Raw genomic sequence first — 24,066 nt, forward strand, 5'->3', positions numbered from 1 at the left:
AGTCAGGAGAGCACTGGACTGAGAGTAAAGAGACCATTTTCCTACTCCCATTTTCACCAGCAATTGCATAATTATAGGAAAATCCCTTTTTTCTCTCAGGGCCTTAATTTACTCATCTGAAAAACGAGAAAGTTGGTCTAGGTGATTTCTAATATTCCTGCTTTTGGTTTTGGTTTTTAAAATGATCTTAGTATTATGTACATAATATTATGTGTAAAAGTATACACACATAATTATGTGTATGACATAATGTTTCTGTCTTCTTATCCTTTCTATATCTGGAATCTTATACAACTTTCTGGTATAAATTCTTTCTTACATCAATTCTTTACTAATTTTCATTGCTAATGTAACATAATTATGTCCCAAATGGAGAAAAATGCAGGGAGAAAAGGAATTACAGAAGTTATAAATAAGACATTATCGTAATTTATTTTGGTAATAGGTTTTATATAATAGAAAAAAGTGTGTATTTTACTGCGCTCCATTAGAAATGTGTTGATGATCATATATTTCAAACAAATAGGATATACTCTTTAAGGTTATATTCACAACAGAATTAGAAAGCATAGCTAACCAATCAGGTAGGTGAAAAGTAAAGTCATTATTTTCTTAAATGATATACAAATAGTATATTTTAAAGGCTTGAAAACAGCTTTCTTTAAGTATAATTATGTAGTTTTCCACTACATTTAAATTAATTATTTTCTTGGCGTATACTATAAATGAACAAATCATTATCACTAATGAACAAAACAACCAAGTTAGCAATGAAGTAAAAACAATGGCATACCTAATAATCGAAGCATCATAAACTGTGTTCCCAATGCTAGAGATCGCTGCCTTTGATTAACACACCTGGAGATATTGAACACACATGAGGCCAAAAATGGTTGTGTAGTATATTCACTTTTTGAACAAATTCATTTTTATACCAGGTTAGCATTTCTAGATTAAAGTAAATGTTATTCACATGAAAGAAACAAATTACTTGTAACAGCTTATATACAGTTCAACCTTTCTGGAATCATGAAGGAAGAAAAGTGTTATCTGAACTAAAATACCACAAACACCACCAAAAAGATACAAATAAATTTTAATGAATATACTGAATATGTATGAATTTTAACAAATGTAAAAGAGAAAGGATATTTATTAGCGAGATCTATTTTTGACTGTCGCATAAGTCACATGTCACATGACTTAAGTCTCAAGCAAATAATTTTTTACTCTCTTACTAACTTTGAGAAATCATACCTATGGGATAAGAGTACAAATATGAAACAATGTAAAACAATTGCTGAAGTTCAATTTGAGTCAACAATAATTCCTTAAATAACAACTATCAAATATGAATGATACATGATGTTGGCACACCAGCAAGTTAGATGAGATATAAAAGAGATCAACTAGTCCTTAGAAACAAATATGCCGTTGAAAGATGACTTAGATAATATTCAGAATTTTTAAAAAGCATATTCCCTATTCTCTAAAATAACCCAAATTTCCATACAGAGTAATGTTAACAGACTATTTAATGCTTTTAGACAGAATCACTAAAACTTCCATTTGTCAAAAAGTATGTGAAAATGTAGTGAGTGAGTATCAAGGGACAAAAACTGAAAAGGAAAAAAGCTAGAGTTTGTTAAGAAATATGTAAAGGCTGATGAGCTTATGGAAAGGCAAACAGGAAATATTTTTACAAAGCAGTGTAGGAAGAGGAAGAGCAACTAAAAGCACAAAACACTGTGAAGAACCAGGTGACAGCCAGCTTCTTATCTACAAGCACTGTTCACAGGACGGTTTACTATCACAGCACCTACTGTATAAGGTAGAATGCATGTCATTCTGATTCTGATATATATGGAGTACACTGTATTTCCATCATATAAGTACAAATGAACATATCTCCAGCTTACAACTGAAGCCTCATAAATGAAGGAGTAAACTAACATCAAGCATATAACAGGTGGGCAATGCTAGGATACTTTCACATACATGAGTTCATTTAAACCTCATACTTCTGGGGTTCAATGAAGTAGCTTTCCTAATGCCATAGAACTAATGATCTTGTAAGCACTTAATTGGTATTGGAACCGATGGTCAATATAAACCCAGATGAATCCTTGATTCCATTTTCTTTTCACTCGACATGTTGCCTTAGGGATGGCAAATTTCAAAATATAATACATACCTTAGGATGGACACAGTTATAGGAGTACCAGCCATAAAGGTAAAAACAATTGTAGCAAAGAAAACGCCAAGAAATATGGGCAGATTTGTACATTGAGTTTCACATTTTCCAGCTTTAGCTTCAAAGCCAAAACTTGCTGCTGTAGGTATTTCTGTTTTCATTTCAATACAGGAACAGTTGTAATATATCTAGAATATTAGACATAAAAATACCAAAAGTGCTTATCTTGAAGACATGTTTTATCATTGTAAATTAGGTGATCTCTAGACATGGCACTCTTACACAGTCTTAATCCATACACAACAAATGCTGCTAAGAAAGAGTAATTAACTCTAAGAAAGTAAGCAAGGGAAAACAGGGGCCATATTTACAAAGTAGAATCATCTGTATTTGACTTTTGTGTCCATTACTTCAACTTGAAACCTATTATTGACTCATGATTTGTAAAACAAATTGACAAAAAGATAACAATTACATGATTGTGCACATTCTAGATTGCTCTGAATAGACCATAATTGTTCAAATAGTTTTCTTCTTTTAATTTTCTTCTGTTAATTTTCTTCTTTTCCATTATAGGATATAAAGAAAACACATAGTGACAATCTCTTTATTTACACTAGTTTAAAAGAACACTATAATTTTAATAAGTGCTATAGTAAAATTAATATGTCACAGGAGTTTGGGGGAGAAATGCTGCTTTCAACTAAGCTTTTTTACTATAATTTTCTAAACTTTTTGAATTGCTTTACCAAAAGCAAACTTTATCCCTCTTAAGATGACATATTTATGACAATCAAAAACTAGAAGATATTACATTACCCAGGAGGCTATTTTATATATAAATAACATATTAGCTATTTAATATAAATACACATATATACACATTTGTAGACATAAAAATTAATAATACAAAATGTTAGAAGGTAACATGTTAAAAAATCACAAGTATTACTTTTGTATGAAAAATTACATATTTAAAAGTTAGGCATATTTATTTTTTAAGGGCCTTTTACATCTCAACTCCATCCTTACCAAAATCTTTACATATTTAAGGCCTCAAGAAAGTCAGAGCAGAGCCAGAGAAGTCAAAGGAAGTGGTGCTCTTATTGTTCTGGAGGCCAGAGACCTTTTTTGGGTGGTAAAAGTATTCTATGACCACTGGTACTAATTCGGGACACCCAAATATGTGGATGACATCCCCAAAACAGACTATTTTATCCTCAGCAAACAGATATGTTAAATAATAAAGTAATGTAGCCTTTAAATTTTTTAAGAACAGTAATATCTGTCTTGATGAAACTTTACTATTCTCTTACATAAAAAATGTATCCATTTGCCTAAATATAGCTAGCTGTTAGCATCTGTTTTTATAGTATAGGTCACTGGTGTGAAATACGAAACCAATATTTCTGTGAACAAATGTGCATAGGTGTTTATTATTAAATTATTATCAATGCACTCTGCCTACCTGAAATATTCTATAAAAATATCCTGTGAAAAACTGAGTCGTTACATGGAATAAGAAAGCCACATTACATAAAAAAGTTGTTACATGGACATAAAAAAGCCAGAATGAATAGAAAATTTGTAAATTAATGTAACTTGCTTTTCCTAAACAACCTCTAGAAAACAATGTACTATTTAAAATGACAATTATAGTATTTGTAAAAAATATAAATATCAAATTAACCATATCAAAATAACCAATACCATTTTAAGTGTGTTGTGGGTATTATATTTTTACTATTACTTATGTGTTTATTTTTGGTTTCCTTGTGCAGGATAGTATTTGTATCTATGCATGTTATTATTCAAGTAAAACCCTTCAAATAACTTAACTCCTTGTCATAATCTTCTAATTAGAGTTAGTCAATAGCACTTATTGATCACATTTTATATACAGGAAAATGCTACCTACTTATCTACCTCTCAGAGTAATCGATGAGTTACGTTCCAGGCAGTTCTGATGCTATAATATGCATCATGCTCCTTATAACAGACACAAATACCTAATTTTCTCAACCTGTTTTGAAACTAAAGCAATCCCAGATGTCCACTGGTTTGAAGGTATGATAACCTTCGGTTTTGGAATCGTAACAATCTTCCCGATGTATTTTATTAACTTTCATACGCACTTTATAGTACTGATCTAATTAACTGTATTCTAAGTATTAAAACTGCACATACGTCATCCAAGTCTACTATGACATTTTTTCTAACATATTTTTCAATGTTCTTATATGGTCATTTTAAAATCTATAAGCTAGGTAATAAGAAAAAATATACATTATTTCTCACATTCTGGTTTACCCCCAGCAGGAAGATTAAATCTAGTCTGTTGAAATAAATATTTAATGTATTTATTACACACAAAATCACTAAAGATGTGTGTGTGTGTGTATATATATGTATATACACGCACAAAACATATATAAATGTGTATATCCACACACACAAACATGCACATCCATATTAGAAGAAATCTAAAGTAATTTTATAGATTTCAAATAACTATATCTACTTAACTATGTAGATATAGTTAAGTAGAAGTCTTTTCCAGCAATCTTAAATTTATCTTTATATAGAAAAAGGAATGTCATTTCACTAGTCCATATTACAGATATGCTTTTGTCATCTTGTTTATTGTGGTATCTTAATCATAGTATATATTTCCCTCAGGTCCTTTTAGTTTTCACATTATCTATTAATGATAACATATCATACAGTATCATAGTATTAGTAATGTGAATATTACTTTGTGGGTGGGGGAGGGTTCTATGGAAAGTAACCTCATGTGGTGAGGTTATGCCCTAGGCATATAACTTATTAGTAAAAGGTTTATCTTTGCCTTAAGCAAGCTCTGTCTATTGTTTCTATGCATCTAGGTTAACACACCTTTGAAATATTCCTTAAAAACCCTCAAGAGAGCACATGATCTTGTTAACTATCCTGTAATCCAATCCTCACTCTGCTTTCCCGGCCCTCACCCAATCTTCCTTATCTTCCCTTCCTAATTTCAAATGCATAAAAGAAGCTGCAAAACTGTTATTTTCTGAAGCATTTGAGATCTTGCTCCCCTGCATATGTAATCAGTTTGGATCAAATAACCTCTTATAAAAATTCTCTGTGGGTTTGGATGTTCTTACATCAACAATTTGTTCCCAAGGTTCTTAAATTTGAAATCTGTACTGTAGATATAGTATAATAAAATTGGATTCTCTTAATTTAACTGTATTAAAAAGAAATCATATCTAATCCAGAATTAAAAGTAAATTTGTATTTGAGAACAAGTTAACGATTTGGACACTTTTAAATGAATCCATGGTTCATCAAATAAAGACAACAAATATTTATGTTTCTATTATATATATACACTGTACTTAGTAAGTTACCTGACTTCAAGGAGCATGAAGTATATTTGAGAAAAAATAAAACAATGTAAGAGGGTAAATAATATTTCACTACTATAATAGAAGTGATATTACAAAAATGTATATAACTGCCAAGTTGATTTTCCAACAATAATTGCACCTGAGGTATAAAAGAAGAATCTTTTTCAGTTTGCTTGTTTTTTAATTAAGGAACGAACATTGAATTTGAGATCTACCCTCTTAACAAATGTTAAGTGTACAATACATAATTGTTGATTATAGCTACAATGTTGTGCAGCAGATCTCTAGAGTTTATTCATCTTACTTGACTGAAACTTTATGCCTGGCTGCTGAATGGAGGAGGTGGGCCAGGAAGGAAAGAATAGGCACTCATAACTCCATCAGAGGGATCAAGAATGCCATTCATAAATATACGAACATATTGACACAAATTACCTTTGGCTGTCTTTGTGAAACAGAATTTTTACAACCTGCAAAGCAGGGAGAAAAATATTGGACTCCATCTCTTCCACAGACAGGATAATAATATGATCGCATACAGTTACAATTGGCATTACAAGGAGTAGTCAAGTTCCCCAGGTCTCCCGTTCTGTCAACAAGAAATGAAACATGGACAAGTGACCTATAACTTTTAACGAACAGTTCAGAAGCATTATTATATCTTGTCATTTAGTCATTTATTCAGTCATTCAACACATTATTACCAAACAAATAAAACGAATAAAATGCTTGCCTTTTCACATAGAGCTTAACTTTTTGTGCAAGAGAAAGGCAGTAGAAACAATAGTTATATAATATAATGTCTGTCAGTGATAAGAAAAATAAGCAGAGTAAACAAACAGAACAGAATTTCTCATTTGATAGCAAATGACTTTTTGGGGAGCTGGTTCTGTGGATTACTGGATATTGAGCAGTATCCCTGGCCTCCTCCCCCTAGATGCCAGTACCATCCCCTGAGTTGTGACAACCAAAATATCTCTAGACATTGCCAAAGATACTTCTACAAACCCTTATTTATTCATTCATTCAGTTTAGACAGGAGCCTGAGATGAATTTTAAAGGATGAATAAAAGTTTGCTGGGTAAATGGGGAAGGTGAGTGGTACTTCAGAAAAGCTGGTACAAAGACATAAAGGTGAGAAATAGCACTCTATATATGAAGAAGTATAAATATAAATAGCATTTTATATACGAAGAAATATAAATGATGTCTGAAGCAGAGAATGTAGGAAATGAAGTTAGAGAAGAGTCAGGGTACAGATCGCTGAGGGCTTAGAGGACCTTGTGAAAAACAATGGGCTTTAACTTATTTTGAAAAGGTAACCAAAGTATTTTTAGACTGGAAAGTGACACTGTCAAAAGCATATTTTAAAGAAATAATCCTACGAGTTATATAGAATATGAATTTGAAGGGAGACCAATTATAATATCCCAGACAATAAATTATGATAATGTATAGGAGAAGTAAAATAGAACATTTAATTAAAGTAAACAGATTGAGAAATATTTTGAATGTAGAATAAGTAAGATTTGGTGTTTGATTGATTAAAGGTGGAAACAGGATGGAAAAGTCAAGAGTGACTCCTAGTGTGTAACTTGGTATTTTGGTGGACAAAAAGAACTAGTTTGGGGAAAGAAATGATAGGTATGGTTTTATACATATCAAGATTAAGAGTCTCAGATTTGGTGAGGAAATCTGGCCTGGGGCTAGATATCTTAATATTCATTCACATATACATGTAGCTAAAACCAGTAGAATATAAGATCAACCCATGTAGAGCGAGAAGAGGGTAAAGAGGTCTTGGAGTCCGTTCATTTCATGAATACATAGTAAGCTCCAATTATGTGCTAGACCCAAAGTGGTGGAAATTATCTAAAAGAAATAAAGAGATTAGAGATAGAAAGAGAGAGAGAGAAACAGAGATAGAGACAGACACAGAGAGAGAGACTGAGAAAGGAAGGAAGAGGGGAGGAGAAAGGAAGAAAAGAAAAACAAGAGGAAGGGTAAAAATCCCCATTAACCATTAAACTAACTTTTTGCTCTAGGGGTCAAAAACAATAAATGAAGTGATTTATGTAAGTATTAGAAGATAATAATTGCTATGCTGGAAAATGACAATATTTAAAAAAGTAAGGGAGAACAGAAGTTCATGAAAGAAATAGATTTAAAGATAGAAAACAAATTGGAAGCAAATCAGGGAGTGTGAAGGAAAAGGTGATTACAGAGTAAATTTAAAGAAATTCTTCACTCTGCCTAGAGTCTCTTCTGCTTCTAATCTATTCCACAGGCTGTTGCTAGATTTCTTTATCAAGAATGATTCTATTCACAAAAGCAAACATTACAGTCAGTCTCTGCCAACAACTAGTTTACAACATAGATAAAAAATAAGAGGACAAAAGAAAAACTACTCCTGCAACTCTAGAAACAGCCTCTGCACAATAATTTTTCAATTTAAATTTTCCAATGTATAATTCTCATATTATTACTAAATGATTACTAAGAATATGAAAGTTTAAAACAGTATGATGCAAACTACAGTAGAAACAAAGAAATATAGCATACATTCCTTATCAAGCTTCGGTCACTTTAGCCTATATATTTTATACAGTTTTACTTCATGAGGTAAAAGAGAAACTTGTTAGAATAATAGCCAGTGTTTGCAAAGTTTATTAAATTGCTTTAATGTATACATATTTTTAAATATATAAAATATTTTAAATTTCAAAAATTTTGAATATTTAAAAATATATACCTGAGTGTATAAACACACATATATGTATATGTGAGAAATACATTTATCACAAATAGAATTTAAATGTTAATTTCTTATATGAATCCAAACTATTCTATAATTACTCCTCTAGAATGAGCAAAGATTTCCTAAACCTATGGCAATAGCTTGATAGATATGCCTCTTTAAGGAGTTATTCAGATAAGCAATGAAAGTCCATCTGTAGGTTGAATAGAGAAAAAATACTGTGTGTACTTACTATGGTATTTCATATTCTAAGTGTAAAGTAAGACACAAATCACTATTATAAACACTATCAAAAGAGACCCAACGATCCCATAGATTGTGTCAAGGCAATATGAGAACAATAGAAAATTTTTAGTAATTAATAGATTTGTAGTAATATACTTAGACAATCACTTTTCAATTGAATTTAGTGTTTTGCCCATTAAACATTTAATAATGAATTAATTTAAAATATTATGAATATTAAAGATATCCCCTGAAATAATCAGTATTATTGATCTTAAGCTTTCTGGATATACTGTTAAATAGAGCTTTAAATGAACTTATCAAAAATCCCGATTCATCATTCACAGCCATGAAAGCTTGTTAACCCACCAGTGCTTGCAGGGCAAAGGGCAAAGACTCCATGTAGCAACCCTACATCTTCACAACCCCTCCACTAGCAACCCTACATCTTCACAACCTCTTCTTTCTCTACTCACTAATATGGTATTTCTTGAACTTCTTGGTCTGTTCTTTCATATATATTTTCTTATATACAGATATGTTTCTTGGATGAGACTATTTTGACTAAGCTGTGCATGATCTGGACATTTTAAAATGCAGTGTACAGAGCTAAAATTAAGAATTTGGGGCCACAGGGGAAAAAAACGATCTGACAATGTTGAACCTCCTTTGTGACATCAAAGTCTATCTCTATATTTACTTACACACACACACACACTGTGCATATGTTTGTGTGTATATCCACTGGTTTTTTTCCATCGCTAAGAATACGTATGTACATTAAGCACTACCTCTATGTCCTAGCTCTTGATATGTCTTGATGACCAACCCCCATATGCACCTCAAACTAGCACCATCTCACTTCCCTTCCCTTCTGATTAGACTAAAGACAGCTTATCTGGGAGTAACTCTTGTTTAAGGGAGAAAATACCAGATGGATTCACATCTAAATCATTCGTTAAGGTGGTAAACTAGTGTTAAACTATTCAGCACTTTCTGTTCTTCTAAAAGGAACGTTAAAAAAAGTGGTTTCTTGAGAAAGGTTTGGGTGACATTTATATGTGTGAAAGTCAGGTCTGCCCAATTTACTTCTACCTACCTTTCAACATTTCCAAATGTTTTCCTACTATTTCCAGACACAGGACCTAAGTCCCATTCCAACTGGTCCCTGAACCTAGACTTCGCTTTCTAGCATTTATGCTTTGGCCTTAACACATTCCCTCTACACTTCCCTCTTTTCAAATCTTTATCTCTCAAAACTCTTTCCATCCTTAAAGGATATCTAAACTCCATTTTTCCCTTAGGCCATGAAGCTTTTCTTGAATCTAATCAAAGGAAATTGAAAAGCTCTCCATTTGAATTCCATAGCCCTTTGTATATCTCTCATTACCTAATGCATTGTTCATTCACTGCTTTGTTTCCCAATCTCTCCTGCTATACTGTAAACTTCTTTAGAGTATAAATTTTTGCCATAAAGTTCTGCCAGGCAAAGCAGTCAACAAATGTTGAATAAATGTAATGGAGCACTGCTTTAGAATGCTTAGCATCTCATTAATGTAAAAGAATGACAGACATGAACAGTAACTACAAATCATAATAACTGTTATTGGCAAACTTTTCCAAAATTTATTTAATTTAGGTTATCTGAATACCATATTATACAAAATTATGGAGTCCTTGGCCTGGAGTACCATCTCCATCAACAGCCTCAAACACATGTAAGTAAACAATTACAGTGGCACTGTGGGCTATAAAATACACAGTCGTGCAATGCCCTCTGCCTTACCCCCTACTCAGAGCTTAGAATTTCAAAGCAAAACAAAAAACAGTCGAACCAGTTATAGGTAGAAATGTATTTACAGGTCAGAAGTCATTTACTTCTATACAGTAAACATGAACTTCTAAAGCAGATAAAACAATTTGTATCACCTAGGACTGACTTCATTTTAATTTCTCTCCTAGCCCATTTTCAAGCCTCTTAATATGAGAACTTCACCATGAGAAGTCATGTCCATTTTAAAAGATTTAAATCAATAGGAACATATGATGTGAAATTCTTCCCAAGATGTGAATCCCTTCAAGGCAAAGATTCTGCTATTATTAATTTTTGTATCCCTGAGCATAGTACTCAATACTGAACAGTTAGTTGCTCCTTAACTGCTATCTGAATACATACCCAACTTTTAAGATGTCACTACTTAAACTAAAAACAACAACAAACTACATATTCTTACATAGGAAAAAGCCCTCCAATTAAAAAAAAAAATCTTCATTGTATCATACATTTGGAAATACACACAGTTTATTATTCTGATATTAATATCAAAAAGCATTAAAATATATTTACCCATTATATGATTCAGATACACCAGCAAATGGCTCGTTTTCACAACTGGCATAAATAAATACAAAACCCAGCACAAGTGCGATTAAAGATGTGAGCAAAGCAAACTTCATTGTGTTTTTACATGTCATTTTGAATTTCGACACAAGAATACCACCTAAAATCTGACCAAAGGCAGCTCCAGGAATTAAAACAGCCCCTAATGAGAAAGAAGACATAGACAGTGAGAAAATATACAAATACTCAATAAATCATACCAACAATTGAAAAACAACAAAAACAAGCACCAAATTGGTTTTAACATATAAAAGCACTTGTGTTTTAGAAACGTACAAATGACTTAGTTATATTAAGTAAGAGATTAATAAAATTAATGTTTTGAATAGTAAGATTAATATATTCTCTTTAGCTATATCTCCTAAGGTTATACAATAGATGGTGTAATGTCAGAAAATCAGAAACGTAATCAAAATCAGTATAAAGTTTCTATTTCAAGAAGTGGACTATCCAAAATTGTAAGCTATTCAAATAAACATTCAATGTTGTACAATAAAATTACCAGATTAAGTAAGAACCAAGAAAATATTTTACCTCCAAGGGTAGCTGCAAAACTGGACGACAATCCAAATTGATTTTCTATAAATTTAGGTAAAAATGTAGCAAATCCAGTAGTAACTAAGGCTTCTGAAGATGTTGATATAACTAAACACATAAAGACAGTATTCCTCATCAAATTCTAAAGAAAAAATACAGTTCACCAAATGAATAACTATGATAATACTGCAAAATGCAGCATTAGAGTGGTAGCATAATGAAATGGTAAATTTTTAATAAACACAACATAATTATCTGTAAGATTTCAGCTTTTTCTGAATATGGATTGTTAATAGCTTATATATACAATGTTGAGAAAATTTATCTGTGGAGCACCTAGGGAATTGACAGGTGATTCATCAGTGGGATAACTATACCTGTATCATATGTGAGACCAGGGAAGGGAGGTAAAATCCCACTTGGAAAGCCTCCCTTTCCCAGTCCTACTATAAATCTCCATACAATAAATCTACCCCTTATTTGATTTTTTTTTTTTTTACTATGTTCTGAACTCCAATGTCTAGTAAATGAAGAACTTGACTGTGAGCACAGATGAGAATGGTCTTTAAGTATCAAACTTGTAGTACTGTTCCATGAGTAAAGGATACAGTAGTTAAGAACCTTAGACAGGCACAGAGTTAAGCAATTTTAAATAGGTGTCTATGTTGCTGGAATCTCAGAATCTTATTAATCTATCGGGGGGGTACAGAGGTTATTTTAATATACTTAACCATAAAGTGAAAACCAAAGTATAGTTGTGGAATATTAAATGTAAAACAAAAAACTTCATAAAACCAAGTAAGACACACACACACACAGAGTCACAAAGGAGCAAGATAAGAAATTTAGAAGTCACAGCCAAATATTCTAACAGAATAAGAGTAACAAAAGAAGAAAAAAATACTTGAATTAAGACATGAAATAATTTTTTAAAATCATAGTACAAAATATTTAAGTCTTCAGATTGAAAGAGATAATGGAATCCTAGCAGTAATTATTGAAAAAAGACATATACTTAGGCATGACCTAGTAAATTTCCCCAAATCAAACAAAGATAAATGAAAAAATTTACAAATTTGCAGATGGAAGAATAAGTAAGAATCACATTAACAAGGAACTTCTCAAGTGCAACACATTTAATTAGAAGAGTGCAAAACAACATCCACAGACTACTGGGATTAAAGGAGTATCCCAAAGTTCCGTCAGAAATATTCTGCTATTCAAGGGTTCTCCGATGATATCTTATCTGAGGAAAACCAGCGATAAAATGCTGTATCCATAGAAACATGAATCGGAATTGAGATCTTGAAGCGTGAGAACATAAGGATAAAAAAAAGCAGTGGCAAGTGATGGCTCTTGATAGCAACACAAATAAGAATTTTTAAAATAAATTAAATAGAAATATATGAAATAGAACAGAACTATTATAATAGTATAAACACATAAATAGTATAAATAAAATAAAACACAAAACACAAAAATGTGCCTATGGGAGAGGAGGAGAAAATGTTGAAAGGTGAGATGGAATGGAGTAAAAACATTGCAAGGTTTTCATTTAGGAGAAAAAAAATTAATGAAAAGTAAATAATTTCAAATCTAGAACATAAGGTAAAATTATAAACTCCTTTAGGTACAAAACTCTGATGCTAAATAGAAAGAACACTTTGCTGAGTTCAACAGAACAGAACACTTTTGTTTCCACAACCTCAAATTCAAACCAAGTAACCACTAATCGCTACTTCTTTCACAAGGAAAAAATATTGGTTTGGCATTCTCAAATATATATTTGCAATTCAGCGATAACTGACTTATCTATTACATAAGGAAAATGGCATGGAATAATGGGCTATAATGCTAAGGAAGAAGCACCGAAAATGATACTGCCAATAAGATAACTCATGTTCTTTCAACCATTCTTCTTTGGCATAGCTTTCATTTAGTTAAAGCAGAATAAAATTAAATCTGAAGAGTTGTTTACGAGAGCTAGAATAATAGTAAATTAGCAAATAAGAATGCATTATGGAAATATTTGCATGTGTATATATATATATATGTGTTCATGTATACATGTAATATATACATATTTCTATATACGCATGTTGGGGGTGGGGTGGGAGGGGGGTGGGTGGGTTATGAACAATGTTATTTTACCTTTAGAGCAGCTGGAAAATCTTTAAAACTTTTTCCAAAATTCGCATCTATGTATTGCAAGGAACCATTACTCTGATGAGTCTGGGAAATTTTTCCATCTTGAATTTCTGCTGTACCTAAAAAGATAGTAAATGTACTTGCCCTTTCATTTCATTCTTCACTTTTTAAAATGCTTGCTTTTCAATTGTCACACACTTCTACAAGTATATAAATTCTGTAATATAAGAAGCTAGTTCTTCTCTTTGTCAACAAAATTGTACAAATATCTATGTCTATAATCTGGTGGTCCTAAGAGCTAATATTATTGCCATTAGCTAAGGAAGTTCCAACTAGTCTAAAAATTAAGATGAGACAGTTTTGCTCCAATCACACATTTATTCTCTTTAAAGTCTCTTAAATTTTTTTCCTCCTTTCATATGGTTCTCTTTCTCATCCTTTATACATTAAACAGAGTATGTTTGAGGCTTTTTTCCTTTGCTCTCTTTAATTCTAACATACTTTGCAGATGAAATAATACTTATCATCTATCGCCAGATCCCTTTGATTTTTAATAATGGTATTGTGAATAAATATAAGAAAATAGTCAATATATGGAGTCATAAGTTGGATGGCCCAGGGTAGAAAGAAATCAATGTGCCCACCTACTTCTACTCTTCCAACATTTATTTTGCCCATTTCCAAAAGTTAATCATCTATCCTGTTTCTTATAATAGAAACAACTAAATATCTTGAGCCTAGTGAAGAATACTTCTGTAGATATATATTTGAACTAAATAATTATAAAGAAACAAAATTTCACAAAGAAAGAAATGGATATTCTTTTCTATTAATCTTTTCTTTTTTGGACAGACTGACTAGCACTGAAATATAGTGAAAAATGAGTATGTGACAGCATGACTTTGGTGAAAATGGGGGGAAAAAGTATTTGTATTTTCAGCAACAAATAATTGCCAACTCATAGTTTAAAATATATTATATCTTACATATATAAATAAAGCAGAATTCCAGATAACACATAAGAAACAAATTTAGTAAGTATATTGTAAAGAGGTGGATATGTACAGTTTTATTGATTATTAATTGAAAATAAAAGAAAACCATAAATATTAAGATTGCTACAATATTTCCTAAAATAAAGACAGATATTCAAAAGTTTGCATAGGCAGACAAGTGAGATTCTATAAAACAATGATTTTCTAGGTTTCTTATCAATCATAGAGAAAGTAATATTTGGCCTAGAATTGGAATACAACTCCCTGGCTTTAAACAAAACATGTTTACCTGGTAAATGTTTTGGAAAGCAAGAAAAAGGTATTATCAAAGACCAAGCAAAGAGCCAAGCCAGAAGAAATCCAATCCACCACGCCCCCAGCCATCGTGGATCATCCTCAGTGATACCAGTGCTATATAACAGGAAAATGAAAAGTCAAAGTCAACTCTATCTTGTTAATTAAAACTCAATTGCGTTAATTACATGATAATTATATACTTTGTAACTCAAAGGCATATATAGAAGATATTATTATAATACCCAAAATTTTAAGTGGAGCCATTATGATGAATCAGACAACAGATAGCAGGCATAAGTGAGAGCTACAAAAATAATGGTTTGCAAAATATTTCAGAATGGCAAATATGACATAGAAATTTAAAATATTTAATAGTAAATGTAAGTATGTTGAATATTTGAAAGCATATGTAGAATTTCTTAACATTCTTTATCTAACTTTGGCTAGGTTTTTCTTCTCTACTATATTAAATATATCTCACAGCAAATCATTGATTTATGTTAAAAGCCCATACGCTGTACTTCAATTATATAGCATTCATTTAAATGTAAAATTCTTAAAATAACTTATTAATTTTTTTATAATGGTTTTCATATTTTTATAGCAAATGCTCTTCCCCAAAACACGTCACTCCTACATGTAATTCTCCACTGAAATTAAAACGTCTTTTCTTAAAAATCCAGCTATCAGCTTCAAGTGCTTCCCCTACATACCTTTTTTATAGTCTCTAAAAGATGAACCTATTAATCTTGGACTAACAGTACAAAGGACTAATCAAATACCCATGACCACACAGTCATTGCTCACAGTCATGCAAAGACTGTATAATTACTATACAAGGATTGTGTAGTTATGATTCCCAGTGGTATAAGGAGAAAATATGGCCTTACCAAAGGTCACCAACTTCTCTAATCAGGAAAAGGAAAAGATAATTCAGTAGTTAAGAGGGGGATTTTGGAGTTAAAAATAACTACTTTTACTCATGCCTTGGCCACCTACCAAGCTATATCAACTACCTTATAGAATTATCAAGAGGATTAAATAAAAATAGCATGTAAGATAAGATAAAACACACACACATACACACAAAAACCTATGTTGTCTAGAACATAGTATGGGATAAACAAACATTACCTATTACTATCCTTCATTGTCACGGTTATTAAAACTGCACAGTTGTGATCTCTATGACATTATCAGAGCTACTATAGAACTTAGTCTGAGAATCATAGACTCTTGAGACTCTTCAAGCTACCTACTACCTCCAGCTAAATTGACTAAAAGCATTAACTAGTTTTAATTAAATTTTTCTTTTTGAACACTGCATGGGGTCTTATATGAGTATTTTAAAAAAATTTACCAGGTAACTATTAAACATCCTTATTTATGAATAAATACATTATACTAAGAGATGATGTGATAAAAACTCATGAAGTAATACAACCAAAATACTATGTAAAAATTGTTTGTATTCAGTTCTGTTTCTCGTAAATTCCCTCCTGCTATATTGAGGAAATATGATAAAAATGTTCTGTCTATGATGTTAATATTATTAAAATGAAATAAACTGAAGTAAAATAAAAAGAGATATTGCCTTGCCTTTGTCCCAAACCAACATCAATGTACATGGTTAACAGCTGTCCTCCCAACACATAGCCAATAGCAGGGCCTAATACTGACATAGAATAGCCAATTCCTAGAATAAGAACAAAGACATGGAAAATGGTCATCTGTACAACTTTGTGTTGAATGTCTAACAACATATTAAAGAAAGACAAATATTTTGCTGCACAAAAATTGAAATGATTCAAATTACATGAAAATTATACATATTTTCATTAAAAAATACCATTTGAATGGAATCACTTATAGAGTCCAGAAGCTTAAAATATATAATCTAATGTAAAAATTGCTACACTGTAATAATAATTGCAATAAATCCAATAATTATAAATCCATGGAAAGTTACATTATGTTAACTGACAGCAGGGATGGTACAAATACTATTATCCTTTACAGGCAGTGATAATAATTATTGTTTACAATTCTTATGAAAGAAAACAATGCGGAATAATAAGCCTTTTACACTCTGAACACACTCCAAAAGCATTCTTCATTTTGCACTACAGCAGCTGATAAAAACTGGGATCTGGTCATTAGTCTGTTTCTTAAAAGTAAGCGATTAAACACCTGCTCTTAGTGAATCTCACATTTTTACAGAATTAAGCTGACTTTGTTTCTCTCAGATATTTAAAAATTCACCATATATAAAGCCTTCTAATTTATTCATATTAAGCCCTCAACAGACTCTGAATCTGTGGGTACCCTGATCTTGGATTTCCTAACCTCCAGGACTGTAGGAAATAAATTTCTGTTGTTTATAAGCCAACCAGTCTATGGTATTCTGTTACAGTGGTTGGAATGGGCTAAGACAGTCCCCTACATTAGAATAATAAATTGATAAAGTGAAAACCCATACACAAATAAAAAACACATTAATTGGCTCTAGGGTCATGTATAGTCTAGTTAGCTCTAACTTTTAGGACATGAGGGAAGGAATTTAAGAGGAATTTATGCTACCAAAAATTAGATCAAAAAGGAAAAAAAATGAGTCATATATCAAAAGGGTTAATCTGAAATGGAAAAACTCCACAGAGTTTCTGAGTATCACCTTGTGGTTTCTTTTGTTGACACTAATAAGTAGGATATAGATCACATAGAATGGCAGAATTCAATCTCCACACCCTGTGTAAATTAGCCTGGAATTAAAGTAATCTAGACATCTACTGCTTGAATGGCAATACAGCAGGAAATAGAGCAGGATGTCAACAAAACTCACAACTGAATTCAACTGAAGGACATGATATGTCAGTAAATAATTAAACAAAAAAAAGTAATATTGCATTTATCTCACGGAAACACCCATGAAATTATGACTAACTTTTTTTAATAAGCATGTATTATGTTTTTCTTATAAATTAGATAGGCAATAAGAAGAAATGATACTGAGATATTTATATTACAGAGCAAACTTACCTATATAGAGAGAAGATTTGTGTGTGGGCACAGAATCATCAATAAAGGCTGTTCCCAGGGTATAGAGAGGAGTTCCTCCTGTTCCCAGCAATAGTTGTCCCAAGATGAAGATGTATAAGTAGTTAGAAAGTGAAGAACTTGAAGAGGTACAACTGGTTGTATTCCTTGTTGTTAAGCAAGTATCTTCAGGGGGAAAAAAATGAAATTGTGTATATGCAGAAATGTAGTAATAATTTTGAAACACTTATCTTTACAAATTATACTTGCCTAACATAACCTTATTTCCTCCAATCACTTCACTTTGATTATATTTAACTATTTTAAAATACATGTTACTAAAGAAAATTTATGAAATATTATCATGTTAAAATCTAGAAAATGTAGAATGACACTGAGAAACAATACTTTAAGAATCAAAATTAACAAGTTTTCAGGTAAATTAATGTAAACACAATTGAAGCAAGTAGTGCCAAGAAATGACAGTTTTCAGATTAAAGGGGAAAAAAATAGCCTTTATTTTTCCAAGTCATAAATACAATATGACCACCATACTGAATTTACAATCAACATCTTGTATACTAAGATACTTTGGCCAAAACAGTAATTCTCAATATTTACCACAAAGCAGTAATATTTAGAAGTTATATCTAGTTCTTTTTTATAGTTCAAACTATTTTATTAACTTAATTTTTAGAGCAATATAGGATATTCTTTTGAATATTATCAAAGGAAAAATGGTTTTCTTTAAAACTTGATTAAAATTGTAAAAATCACATTCAAACCCTGCGTATTATAGTAAATCCCTGTTTCCTAAACTCATCTGATAATGTTAATGAACAAAATATGCTTTATAAAAATATATTCCCAGCCCTTTGAATCTGGTGTAGTATCCAGGAATTTGCATTTTAACAATAGCCTCATCAGCTAATTCTATTTTCATTTCCTTAACATCAGAGCAAGACTTATTATTTCCTCATTGGTGAAATAATTAAGGCGCCCAAAGCACCAATCTAAAGATTCTTTAACTGGTTCATGGCCATCGAATTTCCAGATGCAAATTTTATGCACAAAAATGTATTTTTTAACATTTCTAATTCAAACTATACCTTATAATATTGCATATATTCATGTTATAAGAGGTTGATGGATATTTTGACAGATGATTTGTATTTATAACTGGGCTAGGTCTGCATTATTTGTTTACCTACTTGCCCATGTCAGACATTTGAATTGCAATATTCAATTCAACCTCCTGGAGGCAGTAGATGAGACTAACAATCTCATTATTTGATACATTGCACAAGTGAACATACACGTATTTCTTGGGTTATCATTTTTTCCTATTTCTTTTTTTATAATAGGTAAATATCTTTTTGTAGTAATTTGGTAGACATCTGATTAATATGAGTTAATCATATTCTATGGGGTTTTGGTGTTTGTTGTTTTTCCCAGAGGAAATAATCCATGAGGTTGCACCATGCTTTTAAAAATAAAATTTAAATAACAGAGAAGAATACATGAGAAAAACAAAACTCTGCATCCACTTTATGCTCTCTCATGTAACTTAGATGAAGGTAATAACCCCTGTGAATAGTTCCTTTTATCATTTTTCAGACATTCTTCTCACACATTCACATGTTTTATATCCATTTACTTTTTTTTACACAAGTGTGATCATACTAAACATACTATTCTTATATTCAACGACTTCTAGTTTTCACTTATGTCCTGGACATCTTTGATGTTGGAACTTAAAGCTGTATTTAAATTTCTTTGTTGGTGCTATTATATTATTCCACAACATAAATATCCTGTGAGTTATTTACCTAGCCTAAAACTTATATTTAATAACTAATAGTATAGCATATACCATGAGTATTATTATGTTATACATATATTTACAAACAAAATTGTGATAAATATTTTTAAAATTTATCTTGGTATATTTATAACAAGGCTAGTTCTAGGACAGGCTTCAAAAAGTGGAACTGCTATGTTAAAGTGTATAAATATTTATATTTTGATAGTACCAAATTGCTTTATCAAAAGTTATACAGATATGAAATCCCAGCAGCGATGCAGCAATATTTTATATAATAAAACTTAAATAAGTACCAAGCTCTTTGGTTACCAAAAAAACCCCCACATAAATGCAATTTTTAAATTTTATTTAAAAATTTATCAATAAAATTAAGCATTTTTCTATATGTTTACTGGTCTCTTCCATATTTTTCTGTGACCTAACTTTTTAAATTTACTTTGTATGTTCTGAGTTTGATATTTGGCTTATAAAAGCCTTCTCTTCCCCAACATTACATATAAATTAGCAATGATTTTATCCTAGCATTTCTATTACTTTATTTTTAATTTGTATGTAATATATTTTAGTGGGAAGAGACAGGGATGCACCATTCCTTTAGATTACTCAAAGAGTACAGCTTTTATTACATTTCTTATTTGCAGGTTTATTTTTGGGTGCTCAGTTTTGTGTCGTTGATTTTTGCAATCCCTCTCTAGCACAAGTCTCTTGTAATTACTTTAGCTGTCTAAGCTTTGAGGGTATCAATACCTCAGCCTGGCACTAATCAGTTTTACAGTATTGCATGAAAGGCTCTGTAACAGTTAACATCTTATCATTTTTCCCAAATAAACAAGACCTAAGATCTACTTATGAAAACTACTGTATCCAACACATTACTCTCTGTATTTTTCTAAATAATTTTCTTCTCTGCTTTGCATAACACTGATGAAAAGAAATGACATATCAAGACACAGAAAGCCATAAATGAATCTTAAATGCATATTGCTAAGTAAAAGGATCCAGTCTGAAATGAATATATACTTTATGATTCCAAGTATATGACAATCTGGAAAGGTACAACTGTGATAATGGTAAAAAGATCAGTGGTTGTTAGGGGTTCAGGCAGAGAGGAGGAGGGTTAAATAAATGAAACGCAGGAGATTTTTCTTAGGGTGGTGAAACTGTTCTATATGATGGTTTAATTGTGGATACATAACACTGTGCATTTGTTCAAATCCATTAAACTTTACAGTACAAAGAGTGAAATTTAATGTATACGAATTTTTAAAAATCACTTAAGTCAAAAAGTTCCAAGATGAAATGCAGAACATGATAAAAAGATCTAACTGTAATAGAAACATATGAAGCAACCTCACTTAAGAGAGTGGGGGTAACTGTGCTGATCTAAGTAACTTTGGAAACGAGCAAAACCTGCAAGACTGCAGGCAAAAGGAACTGTACATAATTACTACATTCTAGATGATAAAGTTATTTCTCATTCTCTACTTAAAGATCCTCTTGGAGAAATGGTTGGTTCCAGGACTGGAGCAGGAAATATCCAGACTGAGCCTGGATCATCTCGTAGTGCCAGATAGTAAGGAAGTGCTCAAAATAAACGAAAACTCCACAACTACAGAGGTATGTCAAAGGCACACAGTAGCCAACTGAAAGGACTCTGGTAGCCAAGGCTGGGGTAATTTGAGTAACAAAATAAAGTAGCATTGGATTATAAACCGAAGTATAAAAAATATATCTATCCAATCACAATGAAAAATAATTGATTGAATAAACAAATAAATGTGAGAGAAAGAGACAAATCTCTGGTATAGAAGACTTTGTAGTAATTTATGTAGATATGCCACCCTCAAAGAGATGGAGCGTAACACCCCACCTCTAAAATGTGGGTACACACAGGGACTTTCCTTCAAATAGTATGGAAAGTGACAATAAAAAGAGGACTTCACAGTGGATTAACCTGAAAACGCTACCTCAGCCAGGTGATCAAGGTTATCATAAAGAGTGATAAGCAATATTGATAGCATATACCCTTGATATAATGTGATGAAAATGGCATTTTGCCTGTGTGGTCCTCCCCCAGAAAACCCTTAACCCCAGTCTAATCATCGGAAAAACACCAGACAAATCCCAGTTAAGGAACATTCTACAAAACATCTGACCAGTACTCCTAAAAACTTCCAAGGTCATCAAAGAAGAAAAAGAAAAGGAAAAATCTAAGATACCACAGCCAAGAGAAACCAAGCAACATGACAACTAAATGGAATATGGTATCCTGGATCAGATCCTGGAACAGGAAAAAGACATCAGATAAAAGCTAGGGGAATCTGAATAAAATATGGAGCTCAGTTACATGATGTGAGTGAAGGAAAAAAAACAACATATAATAGAAAAAATAAACTAAATCTGCTTAGAAATAAATGTGAACATCCTATATGAAGATTATCTGCCTAGCATCACAGAGTAGCCAGTGAAGTGGGGCAGAACAAGGAACAGTCCATCATAGAGGCAAGGTGCCAGAAAAAGCTTCTAAAAGTGAACAGCAACGTTTGCATATGGGAAAGAAGTAAAAACTAAATAACCCACTCACGAGGAACATCCATCTTAACCAGTGAGAATCCCTACTTGTCCAGAACAGGGTTCTAAGTCCCTATCCTGCATGTATATTATGTTTTGCCAAACTCCAAGATGATCCCCCATAATTCCCCATCATAATTCCTGGAACTGAGAATATGACAATATCACACCTCTGATTATGTTACAGTGGCAAAAAGAGATTCCACAAAGTAATTTAAGGTTACTACTCAGCTGACTTTGAACTAGTCAGGAAGATTATCTGGTTGTGCTCAATCTAATCACATGCACGTTTTAAAAGCAGAGGTTTTTCTCTAACTTGCAGCAGCAGCAAAAGTCAGAAAAATCTGAAGCAAAAGAAAATTCTCTGAGCCATCGCTGGCTTTGCAGATGGAAAGGACCATAAGCCAAAGAATGTGGAGGAGCTTCTAGAAACTAAGAGCAGCCGCTAATGACAAACGTCAAGGAAATGGGGATCTTAGTTCAACAATTCCGAAAAACTATTACCTCCAACAGTTTTAATGAGCTTGGAAAAGGATTCTTCTCTAGAGACTCAAAATGAAGATGTAGTCAGTTAACACCTTGAGTTTGAGATTCAGCAGAGAATCCAGCTGAGCTGAGCTGCACTCTTGACCCATGAATTTGGTAAAATAAAATTTTGTGCTGTTTCAAGTTGTTAAGTCTGCATGCTATGTTATGTAGCAATAGAAAACTAACACAAATATCTTATAAAATGCCGTCCAAAAAGTAATTCACCTTATTCAAAGGTGAACAACCAAAAAGGAAAAGCAAATGGCATGGCAGAATAGTCTCCAGAAAAATGTCACCGTGGTGTAGACTTAAAAGTACCATGTTGCCATACTTTTAAAAAAGTAATTAAAACAATTGTTTCTTAAAATCAAAGGCTGAAAACAGGGATTTAATAAACTCAAAAATGTGGTGAGATTAGAGAAGGAAAAAAACAAGCTGAAAGAACTCAGGAAAGACAAGAAATAATGAAAACTACCATAGCAATAAAAGTCACACTGGAATGGACAAGAGAGAGACTAGAGACTGTTAGAATTACAAGGACAGACAGAATAGGCTTGAGAAATGTGAACAAAATTAAATGAATAAAAACTGAGACTTAAAAGATTAGAGAGAAAGTAAGTATAAAAATGAGATTCAGACAAAGAAAATCAAACATAGAAGTAATCGATCAGAATAGGAAAAATATATATATACAAAATATATATATTTATTTAAAAGTAAAACTTAGGAAATTTTCCTGAGTAAATGAAGACTATAATTTAAAAGGGCATAGAGCATTTTAGGAAAATTTGTTACAGGACTTTCAGCAACAAGACATCCCCTTGTAAAGTTACTGATTTTTAAAGATGAGTAAAGACTTCTTTGAACAGTTAGGAAAAAGATAGTCACATTATGCAGAGGGAAATGAAAAACACTTAGCTGGCATAAGACTTCTCTACAGCAACTTTAATCCCACAAAGACAGTAAAGGAATGACAAAAAGTAATCAGTGAAAGATAATGTGACACGAATTTCTTGCTCAGTCATTTAAACATAAAGGCAAAATACAAATACTTAAATATATTTAAAATGTTATGGAATTAACCTTTCCTGAGAAAAAAAGAAAAGAAAGAACTGCTAGAGGGTACATTACAGAGATGGATGCCATGGAGACTAGAAGGAGA

General features: G+C 31.8%; 1 protein-coding gene across 1 annotated transcript in view; it reads right to left on the reverse strand.

Moving 5' to 3' along the window:
• SLCO4C1 (solute carrier organic anion transporter family member 4C1) overlaps window positions 1-24,066 on the reverse strand; it is a 49,449-nt gene that overhangs the window by 2,707 nt on the left and 22,676 nt on the right. The window contains exons 3-11 of the mRNA XM_011379145.1: window positions 17,984-18,166; window positions 16,547-16,643; window positions 14,940-15,061; window positions 13,659-13,774; window positions 11,505-11,649; window positions 10,917-11,112; window positions 6,022-6,175; window positions 2,195-2,382; window positions 770-858 (exon numbers count right to left, since the gene is read on the reverse strand). Of these exons, the coding sequence (XP_011377447.1) occupies window positions 770-858; window positions 2,195-2,382; window positions 6,022-6,175; window positions 10,917-11,112; window positions 11,505-11,649; window positions 13,659-13,774; window positions 14,940-15,061; window positions 16,547-16,643; window positions 17,984-18,166 (1,290 nt within the window). The remainder of the gene's footprint in view (window positions 1-769; window positions 859-2,194; window positions 2,383-6,021; window positions 6,176-10,916; window positions 11,113-11,504; window positions 11,650-13,658; window positions 13,775-14,939; window positions 15,062-16,546; window positions 16,644-17,983; window positions 18,167-24,066) is intronic.

Source organism: Pteropus vampyrus, unplaced genomic scaffold, assembly GCF_000151845.1.
Source record: "Pteropus vampyrus isolate Shadow unplaced genomic scaffold, Pvam_2.0 Scaffold11, whole genome shotgun sequence".
Lineage (NCBI taxonomy): Eukaryota > Metazoa > Chordata > Mammalia > Chiroptera > Pteropodidae > Pteropus > Pteropus vampyrus.